A 17,196-nucleotide genomic window follows, 5' to 3' on the forward strand; every position below is an offset into this window, starting at 1 on the left:
TTGGGAGACATCCACTGACCTTCAGGCAGGACCATGCTCAGGAGAACATCATACACCTCTGCAGACAGTTTGATGTTTTCAACCTGAACAATCCCCAGGATGTTTTCTGTATCTGAAACCTGAGGAAGCAAGAAACAAACACTGTTCAGATTATTCTTTTGCTAGACAGCCTCTAAGTCCTTGTCTCTGCTGGCTGCTTCCCCTATGGCCTCCCCAGCTTCACAAGTGTTGGTGGACACCCAAGCTTTCCTAACCCGTTCATCTCATGGGCTGTCCCAGTGGGATTCTGCTGCAGTAAAAAACCCCATCAGCCCAACTCTGCATTCCTACAGCAGGGAATGCTGCTGCTAAAGCTTCCTTGAGAGGCACAGGGATGTAAGAACAACCACAGGAAGTGTAGGGTGTCTCAGAGCAGGTGGCATTGACAACCCTTTGCAATCACCTAGCACCCTCTCTGAAATGCAGCCCCTAAACCATGGGGAACAAAATGCCAGGGGCAGAGTTTGTTGCACGATGCCAGAGGTTTGGACAAGCTCCAGGAGAAATGCAGAGATCACGCTGCAGTCTGTACAACCAAACAACAACCTTCAACCATTCACAGGGCCAAGGTGCTTGTGCTACAGGCTCAGGGTGCAGTGTCTGCTTATCTGGGGGATGTGGATGCACTGCACGTTCTGGCAAACGCTGTGTAGAGGCACAAGTTGGGGTCACAGCACCCTTGTGTCTGTCAGGGGCAGCTCTTCCTGACTCTGTCCCTAAGAGCACGTGGCTGCTCACTGTGCCAGGCAGGGCACAGTCCCTCTCACCTCTAGTCGAAGGGTCTTCTCAATGGTGCCAATCTGCTGGGCCTTGAAATTCACTGTCACTTCAAACTCTGAGCGGGGATCAATGGTGCCGTTATCTTGTGACAGTGAGAAGTCCTCAGCAAGGTCATCCAGCCCACTGAGCTGCCAGGCCATGGGCAGTAGGGTGTTGTTTTTCAGGACCAAGGTCCTGCTGTCAGTCCTGCAGAGACAGGAGGCACTTGGCATCAGCTGCTGGCTGGTCACACCAGCCTCGCCACTGAATGCAACCTGGAGCAGCTCCATCCGAGCCCTGGAAAGCAGAGTCAAATGTTTTGTCTTTGTCACAAGTCTTGGAGTGCTTGTGGGATGACTGACCTGTGCAGAAGCAGCTTGTCAAAAGACAGCTCCAGGGGGCTGACCTCCAGCTTCACGTGCACCCCGTGGCAGCACACGCTGAAGACCACTGGCTCTGGGTTCTTGTCAATGCAGCAGATGAGTTTGTCTTCCAGGAAGCCAGGGGAAGTGGGGTATGCCCAAATGGTCAGCTCCTGGACCCGGCCCCACGGAAAGAAATAGAAAGAGCTCTGTGTGTGAGCAGGAGCAGCAGCTCCTGGGCACTTCTACGGTGCCTGCTCTACCTGCCCCTCTCCTACCTGCTTCTTCTTTGGTTTCAGGGTCATGCTGGGAGGGTCCAGAAGGAACGTCTCTGCTTTTCCATCATCCTCAAAGAAGAACTGGACCTCTACGTCCATGGGGGAGTTGTTGAGGATGGTTATATTCTCCGAGTTGGCAGGACAGTTCTGGGCCTTGTACCTGTCCACAAAAGGGGAAAAGGCTGCAGAGGAGACTGTTGCCTTTGCCACGCATCGAGGAAAGCACCGTGTGCAGCCGAGGAAGCGGTGCTGGAGGACCCTGCTCTAACAAACAAGTGAGGGAAGTGGATCCCAGCCAGGGGCGTGGGCATGTGCTCATCCTTGCCTGACTTTGATGCCTTCCCCTGTACTTGGGGCCTCCACCCCAGAAGCCTGATGATGCTCAGGCCACTTCAAGTGTTTTTAATACAATGTAAATTCAAAGGTGCCTAGAAAAATAACAGTACACCAGGCCCATGGGTTCTTTCCCCTTCTTTCTTGGGGTGCCTTCCCTGCAGGGTATAAAGAAAGGCTTTTGGAAAAAGAGTTTAGCTGATCTCTTTCCAAAAAGTCATGAAACTGCTTTGGATTTCATGGCTTATCACAAAATCTGAGAAAGAAATATAAAGCATCATTTCCCAAGAGGAATGCAAAAAGATAACAAGTGACCCTTCTCTCAGGTGTGGAAATGACTTTGGAGTGAAAGGGTTAAAGAGGCAAACAGAAATCCCAGACCATCCCATAAACCTGGCTAAAGATTGTCTGGTTTTTGAAACTGTGTTGTCAAAATAGATTTAGCCCTCCAGAGCTCCCATGGAGACAAGAACTTAATGTTAAATACTATTTTTTAAAAAGTGACAGTAAAAGTAGAAATGCACAATAGCTTCAATGACAACGTTTTCAGGCAGACTTTATCCAGCAGTGATGATGCAATGTCATTACAGGCAAATGTAGTTCCTGCTGTACATACCCCCTGACACCCACTGGCAGGTCAACCATAAAATCTTATTAATAATTACAGATCAATGATAGCTTTACAAAACCACCTACAGAATAATTGCTCACTCAGGCTAACTGCCGAGCTCAAAGCACTTCAAAAACCACCATACATTTCCTAAGGGGTGAAGCTGAGATGTGGAGGCAGACAAAAGTTGCCCCAAGTCCCCTTTGGACTGGCAGCAGCCTGGGGCTCTGGCCAAGGCACCCAGCAGGCAGGCAGAGCGGCACCCCCAAGGCTCATTTGCCTCTTGTATGCTCAGGTTCACACATCTGTGCTCCTTCAAACCCACGTGTGTGCCAGGACTCTGCCAGGGACTGCCCTGGATTGTGTCCATGTCCCCAAGCGTGTCCAGGAAAGAAAGTACAACACCCAGCAGGGAGCACATACCACTCTCTTGATTTCCCACACAGCAGCGGTCCAAAGTGGAATTGCTTGGTGCTCTCAACATATTCCTTGAAGATGATTTCACCTTCCTTCATGGTCCTCCTCCACTGTGGAAACACCAGCCTGGGCAGAGAAAGCAGGGAAGGAGGAGCTATGAGATGCTGCAGGTAGGAAATGCAGTCAGAAAGCCATAACCCATCCTGGTGGCTCAGGGACCATCTGCCTTCCCAGCTCCCAGCACAGAAAGAGATGCTGGGTGACGTCAGGCAGCACCATGTGCCCAGGCCAGAATGCCCAAGGAGCAGCCCTGGCTGTGAGCTCGGGGGCAGCAGTGTGGGAGGCTACCAGGGGCCAGCCTTACCGTGGGTTCTGGCTGATGCTGGGGTACAGGCCGGTGCCACTGCAGGGCAGCTCGTACTGCCGCTTTGTCCCCACCAGCTCAAACCTCAGCGTCTGCTCAAACTCCCCTGGCTTTTTGGTGGAGAAGTGGACCTTCAGTTCCACCTCACCGAGGGCAGGCACTATCCAGCGGTACCGTTTCAGCCTGGCAATTAAAGAGGAGGCTTCAGACATGGCTGAGGAGCAAATGAAACAAGGAGGGTGCACTGGCCATCCCATGGAGGCCCTGGCACAGGGTTCCTGTGCAGCTGGGGACGATGGACCTTGTTTGGCAAGAGGACCAAGAAGCAGAGGCATCACCTCCTCCTGTGCAGCTCACCTGAGGAATTCTGTGGGGACTGAGGCACTTTCCAGTGTACATTTGGACCTTGTGCTGGAGGATTCCCAGGGACTTTCTGTTCTCTGTGTAGATATTTGGCTCCCCTTTGGAGACTTGTCTCTGCTGGCTGCTTTACCCTTCTTTGGCTGGCCCTCAGCAGAACTGCCCATCTCATCTGGGGTCTTGGCCTAAAGGGAGAGAGAAAAGGGAGAGAGGGGTGAGCCCTGAGACATTCCCATCCTGGAAAGAAAAATGGGCCTTCGTTCACCGATGGAAGAGAGAATAAATAAGTGCACCTGCCCAGGAACTTGGTCTTCCTTACTGGGGTTTGTTTTGTCTAGGACACCCCTTCTAATTCAGGATCCTCTCCTCAAAGGAAGTTGGTGGTTTTAAGTGATTTTTCCCCTCTTACAGAACTGCTCTGTCTCCAGCAAAGCTGTCTCTTTTGCCCCATCCCTGACAGAAAGGAGACCTGCAGACGTGGGGCCCCATCACATCTTCACTACCTCTCCACAATGATCCTTTTCCATCCACCTGTCCCTCATGCCCCCATCTAGCCTGGTCCCTGCCCTGGCACCTTCAGTGCCAGCATCACTGCAGTACCCACCAGATTGTCTTCAGGTGTAACAATGGTGAAGGGCTTCACATGCTCTGCAGAGCCCAGCCGCTCCTCTGGGCAGTCAACTCTGGAGAGGACAGCAGCAGGGGGAAGGGGAGGCCCTTGGGGATGCAGTCCCAGATGCCTCAGCATCTAAAAGACGAGAGAAAATCCTGTTTATACTTCTGTCACCTTCATCCTCACAACTCCTTCTTTGAAGGCACTGAGCTTTTGGCAATGGGCTTTTTGATTTCCATCACGTACAAGTATTTTGTTATGCCCAGTGGGGTGAGCAGGCTCCAGAGCAGAGGCAAGAGCTACAAGCAGGACTGGGAGAGAAACCCCTCCCAAGTGACTCATCTGAAGAAAACAATGACCATGAGCTGCTCACTGCCTGCAGCCACACTAGCCACACTAGCCAGGACTGCACTCTGCCAGCAAAGCCCTGAGAACCAGTGGAGTTTTCTGCCAGAGCACATGCCCAGCCCAAGTCATGCCCAGCCTGCCAGCAGGGAAGAGAAACCATATGCAAGATTCCTTTTCTCACCTTTCATGCCACAGATGCAATAAACCCATTTTCTGTCTCCTCCCTTCCTCCCAACAACACAAACTCTTTAAATCCTCCCACAGCACATCAGCAGAGCTGGCTTTGCCCTGGGCATTGCCTCCATCTCCCTGACACAAGCCTGGGAAGATTGGAGTGCTGTGAAGCTTGGGCAGCATGTACACGGGGACCAGACCTGCCTTCTCACCTTCTCCTCCTCCAGGTACTGCTCATCAAAATCCAGGGAGTAAAACTCGATGGGGAATTTGCATGGGTTCTTCACCACCACTGTGGCCTCCACCCCATCGCTGTCCACCAGCCCCCATCCCATCTTTAGTGCTGGGGGACTGAACTCCAACCGTGGCTCCAGACCTTGCCCCGAGAGGTGCAGACTTAAGTGATTGCTGCTCCCATGAATGTTAAGTTTCAGTTCATACTTGTAAGACCTCTGAAAAGAGAAAAGTGCAGAAAACTTATCCATGAAGCCCCAGGACCCCAAATACAGCGCTTGCCCCAAGGCCAGGGTGTTATCAGTCCCTCCAAGGTGAACAGAAACCAGATATTCACTTCTGCGAGGGACTACAGCGCCTGTGTCTGGGTGTGAGTAACTGGGATGAGTCCTGGTGTGCACTGTCACTGGGTATTGGGTACCAGATGGATGGACAGTGGACTGCCAGGCGTTTTCACCCAGGCATGCAGGAGTGCAGTGCTCAAGAGAAGGGCCCTTGGGGTTACAGTGTCCACACCCAGTCCTGGCACTGCTGCATCAGGCAAACGCCAGCTCCAGGAGAGAGGCAAATGAGCTCTGGGTGGCCAGAAATAAGGGTCACCTTCTCTGCTTGGTGTTTGGCTCTGATCAAAGCCAGACACAAGATGTTTACATCTCTTGAGCAATTAAAAGGTCCCTGGGACTGTCTGTGGGCACAGAAGCACTTGTGTCCATACTGCTACACACTGTCAGTTTCCAAGACCCAGCGGCCCCAGGCAAAGTACTTTTGGGAATGCTGCATCCTTTTCAGTTGAATCCCCAGCTGTGTGGGAATGTGCAGGCAGGCCAGAGCCCCAGGGACTGACTGCTGGCAGCACACCACGACAGGTGACTGTCCTGCCATGCTCAGGAAGGTGTCTGGTGGCTGTTTTGCCAGTCAGTTGTGCAGCAGGATGGGCCTAGAGCGGCCATTCCAGGATTATCCTCTGCGAGTGTGCAGCTGCTCTGCACCGAGTGTCGCAGCTGCAAACAGGGCCAGGCAAGGGGGAGGCTGAGGGGAGCTGGGCACATCCCTCCCCTGTGCCGAGAGGCAGCCACAGAGCCCTGATGCTCTCTGTGCAAGCTCCCTGTGGGCATTTCAGAGCACATCTCCCGGGAGTGCTCTGTGGGCTGAACTGAGCCACGCTGAGCATGGCGCTTGCAGAAAGCCCCCTGTGAAGGCAGAGCTCGTCCCACACTCTCTGCACCAGGCCCTCATTTCCAGATAGCCCTGACAGGCCTCCTGGGCTGACAGCTGCCAATCTCACCTCCTCCTTGGGTGCAAACTGGATTTGCAAGTTCTGCCACGCTCCTGCATCAAGGGTTCCTTTGGAGGGCGTCACTTCAAAGGGGCAGCGCCTTTCCTCCAGCGCCTGCTGCTTCTGACCTTGGGCTGGTGTCATGTATCTGAGTTGATTGCTCTGGACACAGAAACCAATGGGGTGAGGTCTCCTCAGCCTGTGAGGACAGAGCCTCAGTTCCTGTAGTGCTCTGAGACACTGATACAGCGCTGACAGCACCCACAGCCAAACCAAGTGTGGCCCCAAAGCCTAGAGCTGGAGGGAAAACCTGTAGACATGGCAGGCTGAGGGAACTGCTGTCCTCAGAGGAGGAGGAATGGCTGAAGATGGCACAAAAGCAAAGCAGCAGCTAATGGAACAGGTCTAGGAAAACCAGCCTTGATCTAGACCCTCAGAAGCTTCTTCAAACACGCCACAGACCCAAGTGCTCGGGCAGCCACAGGAGCAGAAAGGGCAGGAGACACAAAGAAAACCCAGCCAGGAAGTTGTGTGTTCAGTGCTGCCTGTGCTTTACCTTCGTAACAGGCTTGATGGCAGTGATGAACCATTTGCAGGGCACTTGGAACCCGTTGTAGAGCTGGACTGTCTCAACCTGGCACTGCCCAACGAGGATACTGGGGAACTGCAGTGTGTTCTGGGAGAGGTCGAGCGACAGTTCCAAGACAGTGGCACGGAGGCGGATGTGAGACGTGGGGCCTTTTGTTACCTGTAGAAGGACAGAGAATTCAGCAGAGGGTGCAGGTGACATCTGCTGCTGTGCCCAGCCTGCTGCCTGCCCCAAGAGCTGTGGTACCTGTATGGGCAGCAGCACATCCACGTCACCCTGTGGTTGCTGGGCACTTTCAAAGCACACATCAAACCTCAGGGTGTGCATGTGGGGCAGACTCTTCATCTGGCCCAGGTCCACGCTGAAACCTTGAATAGATGAAAACAAAGCAGCTGAGATACACAGGAAACACAAGCAATGTGTCAGAAGCACGTTAAGGCCTTACAGCTGTCCTGGTGAGAGGTCTGGGAAAAACCCCAGGCTGTGCTGTGACCTGGACAAAAACTCAGAGTGCACCTGAACGCCCCTCGACACAGCGAGCCACTGTGTGATGCAAGTGCAGCCTTGCCTCAAGGCCTCTTCTGGAAGCCTCTTTTGATCCACCAGAGGATCTCACAGGCTGTTTCCTCAAGAAAGGCTGAATACAAGTGCTGTGACAGTGTGAACTCCAAACAAAGCACTTCCAAAACACAGCAGACACCACTGGTTCACAAAACAAGGCCACAGAGTGCCCAAAGAAACTTGATGCTCGTGGGAGCCAAGGGCAGAAGATGCTGAGAGGTGACCAGGGTGATGAGCCCATCTGGCCCCACACTGGAGTGTCAGGGCACTTGTAGGCAGGCCAGGTCCCTGGGCATGGCTGGACAGGAGGATTCTGCCTCTGAAGCTCCCAGCAGGGGCAGGGAGAAGAAAAAGCTGAAAAACCTCCCCAAGTTCAGTGGCTTCAGCTAATCTGGGTGAGACACCTCCTCCATGCCCACAGGAAGTGTCTCCAGCACTGCTTACCTGTGTCCTGCAGGACAGATGCATCGACCCAGAAGGACACTGGGATCTGCCCAGGGTTGGTGATCTCCAGAGTGCGTCTCTCAGTGAAACCCTTCAGGACAGTGCCCATGTCCAGGACATACTCGGGCAGCTCAACTCTGCAAGGAGGAGTAAGGACAGTCCTTAAACCACAGCCTGCCTCCATGTCCAGGTGGATGGAGGATACAAATCAAATGGCTATTTCTTTATTCACTGCTGCAAAAACTCAGCTCAAGCCCGTGAAACCCATGGCCTGACCACCTGGCAATGACTTTGGGAAGTCAGGAGGAGTGCAGGTCCTAGGTTTTATCAGCTACTAATGGTACCTGGAAATAAAATTAGTTTAAAATGGAAACTGTCCACAGCTCCTCTGCCATGAAAAGCCAGTAGAGGTGAGTCCACTGGGCCTCCACTGGACTAAATGAAACCACTTAGGCTGGTGTACAGCCTGAGCCTGAAATTGCTTTGGGGCCTAGCAATAAGATTTGCCTGCACAGGAAATCTTCACTGCTCTGCAGCCAGATCACCTGATCTGTTCTGCAGAGCATCTTCCTGAATTGAAGCCTCCCTTGCTTGTGCTGCATCATGATGGTGCAAAGGGACAGACCAAGTTAATTAGATAAGCCCTGCCACCCCACCAGGATTCAAGCCATCTGATTTTGGGCTTTCAAGGGTTTGCTGACATGTGCAGTTCCCTCCTCCTTTTGTTTAGTGTGCTCTGTTAGTTGGAACCAAGACATCAGCTGGGAATTGTCTCTTTCAGAGCTAGTCAGCAGGGACAGAATTGAAGCTGTCTGGAAGGGCTTGAAGGTCTGCAGTGGGTCCCCTCAGCTCTAGGGACAGAACCCCACAGCTGTGGGGAGCTGAGTCCAAAGCTCAGCGTGGTGCTGGGGAAGGGAGGGCACTCAGCTGCTCACACGCAGCGTGTCACAGCCACCGGGACAAGAGCCTCGCTGCAGTCCAGGCTATTCCCAGCTCTGCAGAAACAAGGAGCTCTCAGGAGAAGGGGACATTGCTGGCTGTTCCCCACGGGGCACCTGGAGATGGGGATGGGAGTCCCTACTCACTTGACAAGGCTCTGGCACAGCTTTTTGTCAGGGAACTCGGTCTTTGGGGGATGGCACGTGAGCTTCTTCTGCAGCTCCAGAGCAGCCTTCTCGATCATCTTTATCTGCAGCCGAGTGTTTGCCTGAGGAAACGGAAGACAGACAGTGTCTGGTTAGCAAAGGTCTTTCCCGAGGTTTGCACCTGAGAAAGGATCCCACCCTGCTCTTGTTGAGAGGGGTGTGGGGTTCTCCTGTCTGGCTGCTCGGTGTCTGACAAGCTGGTGCAAGCCAACCCCCAGAGAGACCATGGCCAGAGTGGCAGCCCTAGGGGCAATGCTGAGGTGACACATGGTTCTAAGTGGGCAGGGAGGTCCCAGGTGCCATCAGGGCACCGGGAAACTGCTGTGGGCTGCAAGGGGCTCAGGCGACATGGAGACAGTGGCATGTGCCAAACGGGGCTGCAGCTGTTCTTACTACAATGTCAGAGCCTCCAGGCATGCAGGGCTGCAGCTTCCCAGTCTTCACATCTGGACTTTTTAAGGGCTGAGCTGCTGGGATCTGAATTTTCAGGGTCTCACTGTATTGCTGCCTGTGTTCTGCAAGCCGTAGTGGCTTTCCACGTTTCTCATTTCCTGAAGGAAGAAAACATCCACCAAGAGAAGTGTGAGCAAAGTGCCAATCCCACTTAAATTGGGAAGTCCCTAGCTCCCAAACACTGCTTTCTTCCAGAAAGAAATCCCTCAAGCCATCTATAGAAAGTGGATGCTGCTGCTCCTCTCGGAATGCTCACGTTCGCTCCCATCCATCTTCCTCCCCACAGAGGAACATCTCATCCCCTGCAATGTCACGCAAATCCAACCCTGCCAGAAGCCCTGCCAGCCTCTCTTACAGCTTTCCCAAGCCTTTCAGGCCAGCCATCATCCTTCAGGACCCTGCCAGATGTGCTGGCAAGCTCTGCAGGATGGTTCCTGGGACAAAGGCCACATGGGATCCTCTGCTCAAGACTCACAAAGCAGTCAGATGGCTTGAGTGGCTCTGGGAGTCCTGCAGCCCTCCAGGCTTGGTGCAGGTGGGCATGAGCTGCCCTGTGGGCATTTGGTAGGGAACAAAACCAGAGGGGCCCTTCCTGGGGGCACACAGGCAGTGCCCACCTTTGATGTTCCAGGGCAGGTTGACACTGATCATAGGAAAGGACGCTTCTCCTTTCAGGCAGATCTTTTCCGGCTCCAGGTCACCCACTTTAAGCTGGTATGTCCTGCTAAAGGCTCCTGGTACTCCTGGCATGTAAGAGAATCTCAGCACTTGCTTCCTGCCACATGCAATGGAGCCCTGCAGGAATGGCAGAGGAGGAAGGGAATACATCAGAGTGTTTGATGGGGGATGGCTCAGGGGACAGACAGGCTGACAAGACAGGTTCTCTATCTAGAAGAAACCATCAGACCACATCACCTTTGTGATAAATACATTATAGTGTTGCCTTGCACAGTTGTTAGAGTAAATACTGTGTGTTTTATAATGTTGGCTTTTGTCAAAGAATTTTTGCTAAAGTTTAGAATTTTTTTAAGGCAAATGTTTTGTGGTGATACCAGTGTTGGGGAAGAGTTGCTGTCATATTAACATTTAACCAATGAAGTTAATGGGAACCTGTTGAATGTGTCAAAAAGTACCAAATGACCAGGACTAGGGCAACTGTACATGCTCCAAAAAGGTAGGATGGAGGAAGAACTATGTTAAAATATTTGAATATGTGTAACCATTTGTGAATTTGTATTAGGCTGTTGCAGTACCCAGGGTCTATAATGGATGTGGTTGTGTTGACTGGTGTGCCTCTGGCTATGGCTAAGCACACGAGCCAAGCACCCACCACTGTTCCTTTTGCTTTATTGACTTTCAATAGCACTGGTTTGACTTTCTCTGCCCCCAGAAGAAATTGCTTACAGCCCTCTCTATCTCGTGGCTGAGTTTGGGGTTTTCCCCTCGGACCTTTTTCCCCCTTTTCCCCCTCCCCCTCTTTTGTCCCTTTAACACTCTCCTGGGCCACCTGACAGGGCTGGGGTCAGTCACTCGTGCTACTTACAGTGGTGGGCTTGACCAGAAACACACCAGGCAGGTCTTGGTCTGCAGTGCTGGGTTCTAGCACCCAGTTGAATTTAATCTTGCTGGTGTTTGCCAGGATGACCGTGCTGTGATGAACTTCGTTAAACATCTGCAGAGAAGGCAGAGAGCGGGAAGTTACAGAGCCAGGCCTGCTGCTGGGAATCTCCTTCCTCTCTCCTGGCCTTGAAAGCAGACACATGATGGGAGCAGGGACCAGAGAGGAGATGGGGGCACTTGGGAACCCGGGGAACCCCCAGGCACAGGGCACCTGCACAGGACCAGGGAGCTCTGGCAGCACCCAGAGGTGTGGCAACAACCATGGGAGGGCCAGTAATAAATGAACACATTTCATTGTGGGGACACAGGCCCTCTGAGGGGTCACCAGCAGCCAGGAGAAACAGAGACAGCACGGAGGCACTCCAAAAGAAAAGGCACCTGCATGCAAGTATTGGCAAGCAGCATACAGGCAACAAGGGAGTCACACAGAGCAACACCGACAGGGCCAGCAGCTGGAAATAGCTGTGGGCTTTCAACTGAAAAAGAGTGAAGTGGGGATCATTCTGGGACAGTGTCTCCAGCTATAGTGACTGGAAGCCCAAGATCTTCCCCTGATTATTGCATGGATTAAGAAGAGCGTTCGACAAGAGCATCTCCTTGGAGGTCAGGCTTTTGGAGTGGATCAGCAGAGGGACGTCCAGAGCATCCCCCTGCGGTGCCTCAGGAGGCAGTGTTAAGTCCCCTGAACAAGAGGCATTCCCAGCATTTTGGAGAGGGTTGGAGACGGCCATTTTACAGCTTGGATGCCAGATGTGTCCCACAAAGGTTGTACTTCCAAGCCCCAGAGACAACAAAGGGGCTGGGAAGGGAGCCCTGGAGCGAGGTGGGCAGGAAGGCAGCGAGGCGAGGAGCTGTGCCCGGGGACCCGTGGGGTACCTGGGAGCCGCAGTTGATCTCCCGGGCGCTCAGGGAGAAGCTGACACGTGAGGCCTCCCCGGTCAGCTTCACCTCGTAGGTGGGGCCTCCCTCCACGTGGCACAGCGCTGTGACTTGGGCCATGGTGTTGAGGTGGCCAGTGAAGGTGAAGAAGACCTCCTGTCTCTCTCCCGGCTGCAGCACACCCGACAGCGGCAGGATCCTGAAAACCTGCACGGAGAACAGGAGAGACTGAGGTGCTGAGCATGGAAATGGATGCACAAGAGCACCTTGGAGCAAAGTGCAGCTGTAGCCAGAGGGATCTATTCCTCAGACAACACAGCCAGAATCATCCTGATCTCATCCTGTATCCATGCCACTGACCAGTGGAGGCACCATGAGGAAAATCTTCTCCCATACTCACGGATCAGTGCAGTAATACACTACATTGAAGTGAACTGGGATGTCTCCTGGCAGTAGAAATTCTCTCTGACACACAACTTGCCTTTAAAAAGCATTTATGACTGCTTTTAGAAAAGCGGGACACGCAGAGTGAGAGCTCTTGGAGCTCAGGGAAGGACCCCAGCCCAGCTCATCTGACTCCTGAGGCTTTTCCCCTCTCTCTCTCTCTCTGATTTATCTGCTGCTTTTTCAAGGTGCTACAGCAAAAGCTCCTGCAAAACTTTCCTACGGACCACCTGATGATGTCCAGGGGGAGCAATGCCCTCCACAGGTGCTGCACAGCGTCCTTGGGCCTCCCTACAGCATGTCCTGCGTGGCCTCTCCAATAACCAGTTGCTTCAGCAGCACTTTGTGATGGGTCTGGAGGGATGCCAGGCCCCTCTGTGGGCAATGCTGAGGGCCACCAGTGGGGCTGGCAGCTACAGCCCTGCTTGCCACACTGAAAACGTGGAAGTGAGACAGATTCCCTCTTACCTTCTCCACTTTGAGGGGAATCCATGGTACATCCACGGAGTGACTGAATCCTGCCAGCCCCACTGGGATGTAATGCCTTCCACGAATATATGTTGGCAGCTGAAAAACAAGCCATTTTCTATGCTGAGAGGAAGAGAGAGACACTTGGCAAAGTCTCATTTTAGAAGACAGCTTCAGGGCCACCACTGCAATACCAGCTCTCAGGTGAAAGCAGACACCTGGAAACAGGTGGTCTGGCAGGGTTGGGAAGAGGGTACATGGAGATCAGGACTCATCACAGCTTGCTCTGGGAAGGAAGCTGGAGGTCTTAGCATCATGATGCAGATGAAAGCCTCATCTTACATTGTGAAGAGAACAAGGCCAAAAAATCCCACACTCAACACAGATCTGTGTTGAGCTTAGATCTGTAGGATCTGAGCAGGCTTCTCCAAGGAAAACTCTCCTGCTCCTCCCTCCCACACAGCCCATGTCCATCCACAGGCCCCGCTGCCCAGCCCACTCTCAAGGCACAAACCAGCAGGGCAGCAAAAAGGGAGGTCAGCATGAGCATGACTTGGTGGTGGCAAGCTGGGGAGACAACACAGCACTGGGTGTACAACAAAATCTACCTCTGCTCTTGAAGATTGGCCAAGATCCTGTGGTTCTTGCAGGTCTGTGTCTGGCTCCTCCACATTTTTAATACTGCAGTGGCTCCATTGAGATGCTGAGCAATTCAAACAGGTACTCTTCAGCTTTGGTGGTGAGGGTCTGAATTTAGGTGGGCAAAGTTCATACCTGGAAAAGAACATAACTGTGAGCAGGGACCTGCAGTGGGAGGGAGGGACACCTGCATGAGGAGCTCCTGGTCAGGATGCAGCCCCTGGCTGGGTGCTGGTGCACTGAACTCAGGAATGGTTTGATCCAGCCCTTCCCAATCCAGGCTGGAGCAGGTCTGTTCTAAACCAGCCCAGGGATGACACTGAGGTAGCAGTGGTGCAGGCAGCTGCAACTGCTTGCATTGAGGAACTACAGAGGACAGGGATTAACACCTTGTGAGGATGCAAAAAGCACAGTGGGAGAGGAAAAGACAGAGAAGGAGGAGAGCAAAAAGTGAGATTTGAGACACCAAGGGCACACCCAGGCAGTGATGAGCCAGCACAGCTCTGCCAATGCCCAATGCCAGAAACTCTGCAGCTCTCCCAGGTATTTATCAGGAATGTTTCCCTGACAGTGCAGGCAGGGGTGGTTGGCATTTCCCAACACTCCCAGCTGGCTCAGGTCACATTCCCCACTTTAGATTGAAGCAGGTGCTCAGGGTAACTCTGCTTGTGTTTCTAATGCCACGTGAGGACACAGTTGGGCTGTGCCTGCCTGTCACCCTGCTGAGCTGCAAGAGCTCCCCTACAGCCAAACACGGCCTGAATGCTCCATTCCCAGACAGGCATTCAGTGCCAATAATGACCTGCTCCCCAAAGAATAACTGTCTTTAGCTTTGTGGCTTCTTATCTAAGGCTGGGTTTCATTTCTGGATGAGAGGATCTCTCATCATAACCCCCAAGAGATCCCATATCATCTATTCCACTGCCTTTAGTTTGAATCAATGGTTTGAGGCAACTTCCCAGGACCATGGTGCCCAGACAATGGCATTTTTCACTCTAAAATAGAAACTCTCTGGGAGGCAGGGACAGGAGATGGTGTGATGAACAAGTCCTGCTGTCCAGCACTACAGAACCCATAAGGGACGTGTTGCAGTGGGGAAAAGTCAGAATGAGTAACAAGTGTCACCAAAAAAGGGAGTGAAGAATCCAAGGTGTCCACCAAGAGTTGAGCCTTGGGAAAGAAATCACCCTGGCACTAAAGGAGTTGTCTCAGAAAAGAAGGAAAGGTAACGAGATGTTCTGCATCAGCCCAGGTGCTGAGTAGCTCTTTCTCTGCTGTTGGGACTTTCTGGGCATCCTCCAGCACAAGGCAAGGGAGGAAGGCAAGGAGCAGAGAGCAGCTCCTGCACAGAGGACCCATCCCAAAGCAGAGGGGCCAAAAGGGCACCCCCAAAAGGGCCTCCAGCAGCACTGTGGGAGCTGGGATTAGGAGCCCTTCATCAAGGTGGACATCGCCTCAGGCCACAGAGCTCTGAGAAAGCAGCTTTGGCCCCAGCTTTCCTTCCCAAGGGAAACCACTGTGGGGGCTACACAGCACCAAATTGGTGGAAAACCTATTCCCTGAGCGTGCAGCCTGAGCACAGCTGGTCAGTGTTATTTGCACAAGGAGAAGTCAGAGCAGTCTGTCAGATCCTAGACAAACAGCTCTGTTCTTTGCAAAGCACAAACAGGACAGCAGGAAGAAGAGGAGAGGGCAAAGGTGCACATACCTGAACTTGTGCACCTGGCTGTCTGCCTGCAATGCCCAGTGGTACTCCACAGGAAGGGGGCTGCAGTTGCTCATCCTCAGAGAGCGCACTGCTTCCGTGCCAGCCACGATGCAGCCAAACTCCAGGCTGCTGGGCTGGATTCGGAGATTTGGGAAGTGGACTTCTCCCCAAAGCTCGATATACTCCACATAAGGATGGTCCCTAACCATGTCTATCTTCAGAATCTTCTGTTCTTTCCAGCTGTGAAGCTCCAGTTTGTAAGCTGGGTCAAATGCGATGTAGACATGGCAGGTCTCCTCTACACCCACTGTCACAGGCTGCAAGGAGATGGACAGTAATTAATGACATGCCAAGGTCTGACAGCATGAAACAGTAAATGCTCCAAGTGTGGCCCCAGCATGGGCTTCTCAGTTTATCATTCACTTCTTTATAGCAAGGGTGTGACTGCAGGCACCACAGTCCAGTCCAGGATTCCCTCAGGCTCATGTTTCTGTGCTCAGCAGCAATACAAGGGGATGGCTGCTGGAGAGCTGGGATGCTTTCCAGGAGACACCTTTACTGCATGGCTTGCCCAGACCAAATTGCCTGCTCCCTCCTCCTTGTGCCTTAAAGCCAGGATGGAACTTCTCAATTCAGGTAATCTTTTGATTCCTTCAGCAGCTCTGCTGATGCAGCTCAGGCCAGCCCACTGCTGATGCTACACAATAAACTTGTTGACTCAAGGACCTCCCAAGAGAAAGGCACCAGCACATCCCTCCTCTTCCAGCCCCACTGGAGGAGTCCAGGGCTGCTCACCTGGCCATCTGGGAGGGGCTGCTGGTCCTCATCACACACCAGGAACGGCTGCTCCACGTCCAGCACGAGGTCGAGCGGCAGGGAGCAGGTGTTTGTTAAAGCCAAAGGCTGGTACTGCAGAGTTAGGACATCACTGGGTTTCTATGGAAACAAGGAAAAACAGCCTCAAGTAGCCAGAGACCTCCTCCTGCTTCTGTTGCATCTCACATTTTTCAGCCCCAGAAGTGCACACATTCTATTGATCCTTTCTATTTGTTTCTACTTTCCCAGGAGATGTTTCTTTATAGCAGATGCTTGTCATGTTTAGAAACCACAGCATCCTCTGGGGACAGGGCACCACTCCCATGTACAGATGAGGGAATAGGAGAGGAGGTGGCTGCTTGAACAAGACCTAAAGCAGAAAGTGAATCCAGACCATTTGTGTCCAGTTTTGTCTCTCTATTGGGCAGAACAGCACTGGATGATCTTCACTCACATGCTGTCATTTCTTACAACCTTATTGGCTCTAGCAGCCTCAAAAAAGCAGTTAGTCTGCAACAAGTGTCCTGCAGCCCCTGCTACAGGGACAAGGTGTGTGTGGTCTCTAAGCTGTGATCAGCCTAGGCTCTTCCTTCCTGTCTGTGCATTGTGCTGGGCTTCCTGCATGCTTTAGAGAAACCAGAGAGTTTGGGAAACTGCTTCTGGATGTACTGATATCAAACAGGTGCTGTGCCATAGTATGCAATCAATCAGTTGGTGTATGTGGCATTGAGCAGAACCCAGGCAGAATCAGGGAGAGCTGAAAGGCTTCTAATTACATCTGAACTGCCTGTTCCAGGGATTCTGTACTTCAGTGGAAGCCTGGGAGCCAAACGAGAGGCCTGACACTACAGAAACCAAATCATGAAACATATTCTCTTTTTCAGACAACTTGCAGGAGAGGGAAAGATGATGCTGGAGCTGGGATCCAGAGACTAAAGGGCACCTGCTCTGCCTCAGTGTTATCATCACTGCAGGATGTCTGGGGGTCTTTTGAAGCAGATGAAGCCTAGGGAAATGCACAGAGCTATACCTTATAGCTATACCCTAAAGCATCCATGCCAACAGCAGAGAAGGCAAAGAGACACAGGAGATGATGGGTTTTTCCTCGTTAGCCTGAGGAATTCACAGAAATTTCCATTCTTCCCCCCAGCTTGCCTACAGCTTCAGTGTACAGACATCAACGTGCCTTGAAGGATCCTTAAAATCCTCCCTTTACAGTGTGCAGAGAAACTGGCATTTCTCTGCAAGTGGCCATGATCCCCA

The 17,196-nt window shown here is 52.5% G+C and overlaps 1 protein-coding gene across 3 annotated transcripts in view; it reads right to left on the reverse strand.

Annotated features, from left to right (window-relative positions):
• LOC147650795 (axonemal central pair apparatus protein HYDIN-like) overlaps positions 1–17,196 on the reverse strand; it is a 57,163-nt gene that overhangs the window by 12,889 nt on the left and 27,078 nt on the right. For all 3 annotated transcript variants that reach the window (XM_086847704.1, XM_086847706.1, XM_086847705.1), the window contains 22 exons: positions 15,913–16,053; positions 15,118–15,434; positions 13,379–13,544; positions 12,771–12,869; positions 11,856–12,065; positions 10,903–11,031; positions 9,977–10,154; positions 9,300–9,457; positions 8,847–8,968; positions 7,762–7,898; positions 7,003–7,124; positions 6,724–6,915; positions 6,177–6,329; positions 4,870–5,109; positions 4,127–4,270; positions 3,520–3,707; positions 3,163–3,345; positions 2,805–2,924; positions 1,439–1,598; positions 1,161–1,333; positions 807–1,005; positions 20–119 (listed from right to left, as the gene is read on the reverse strand). In XM_086847704.1, the coding sequence (XP_086703830.1) occupies positions 20–119; positions 807–1,005; positions 1,161–1,333; positions 1,439–1,598; positions 2,805–2,924; positions 3,163–3,345; positions 3,520–3,707; positions 4,127–4,270; positions 4,870–5,109; positions 6,177–6,329; positions 6,724–6,915; positions 7,003–7,124; positions 7,762–7,898; positions 8,847–8,968; positions 9,300–9,457; positions 9,977–10,154; positions 10,903–11,031; positions 11,856–12,065; positions 12,771–12,869; positions 13,379–13,544; positions 15,118–15,434; positions 15,913–16,053 (3,631 nt within the window). The remainder of the gene's footprint in view (positions 1–19; positions 120–806; positions 1,006–1,160; positions 1,334–1,438; positions 1,599–2,804; positions 2,925–3,162; positions 3,346–3,519; positions 3,708–4,126; positions 4,271–4,869; positions 5,110–6,176; positions 6,330–6,723; positions 6,916–7,002; positions 7,125–7,761; positions 7,899–8,846; positions 8,969–9,299; positions 9,458–9,976; positions 10,155–10,902; positions 11,032–11,855; positions 12,066–12,770; positions 12,870–13,378; positions 13,545–15,117; positions 15,435–15,912; positions 16,054–17,196) is intronic.

The sequence above is a fragment of the Cyanistes caeruleus genome, chromosome 12, assembly GCF_971803275.1.
Source record: "Cyanistes caeruleus chromosome 12, bCyaCae1.hap1.1, whole genome shotgun sequence".
Classification (NCBI taxonomy): domain Eukaryota; kingdom Metazoa; phylum Chordata; class Aves; order Passeriformes; family Paridae; genus Cyanistes; species Cyanistes caeruleus.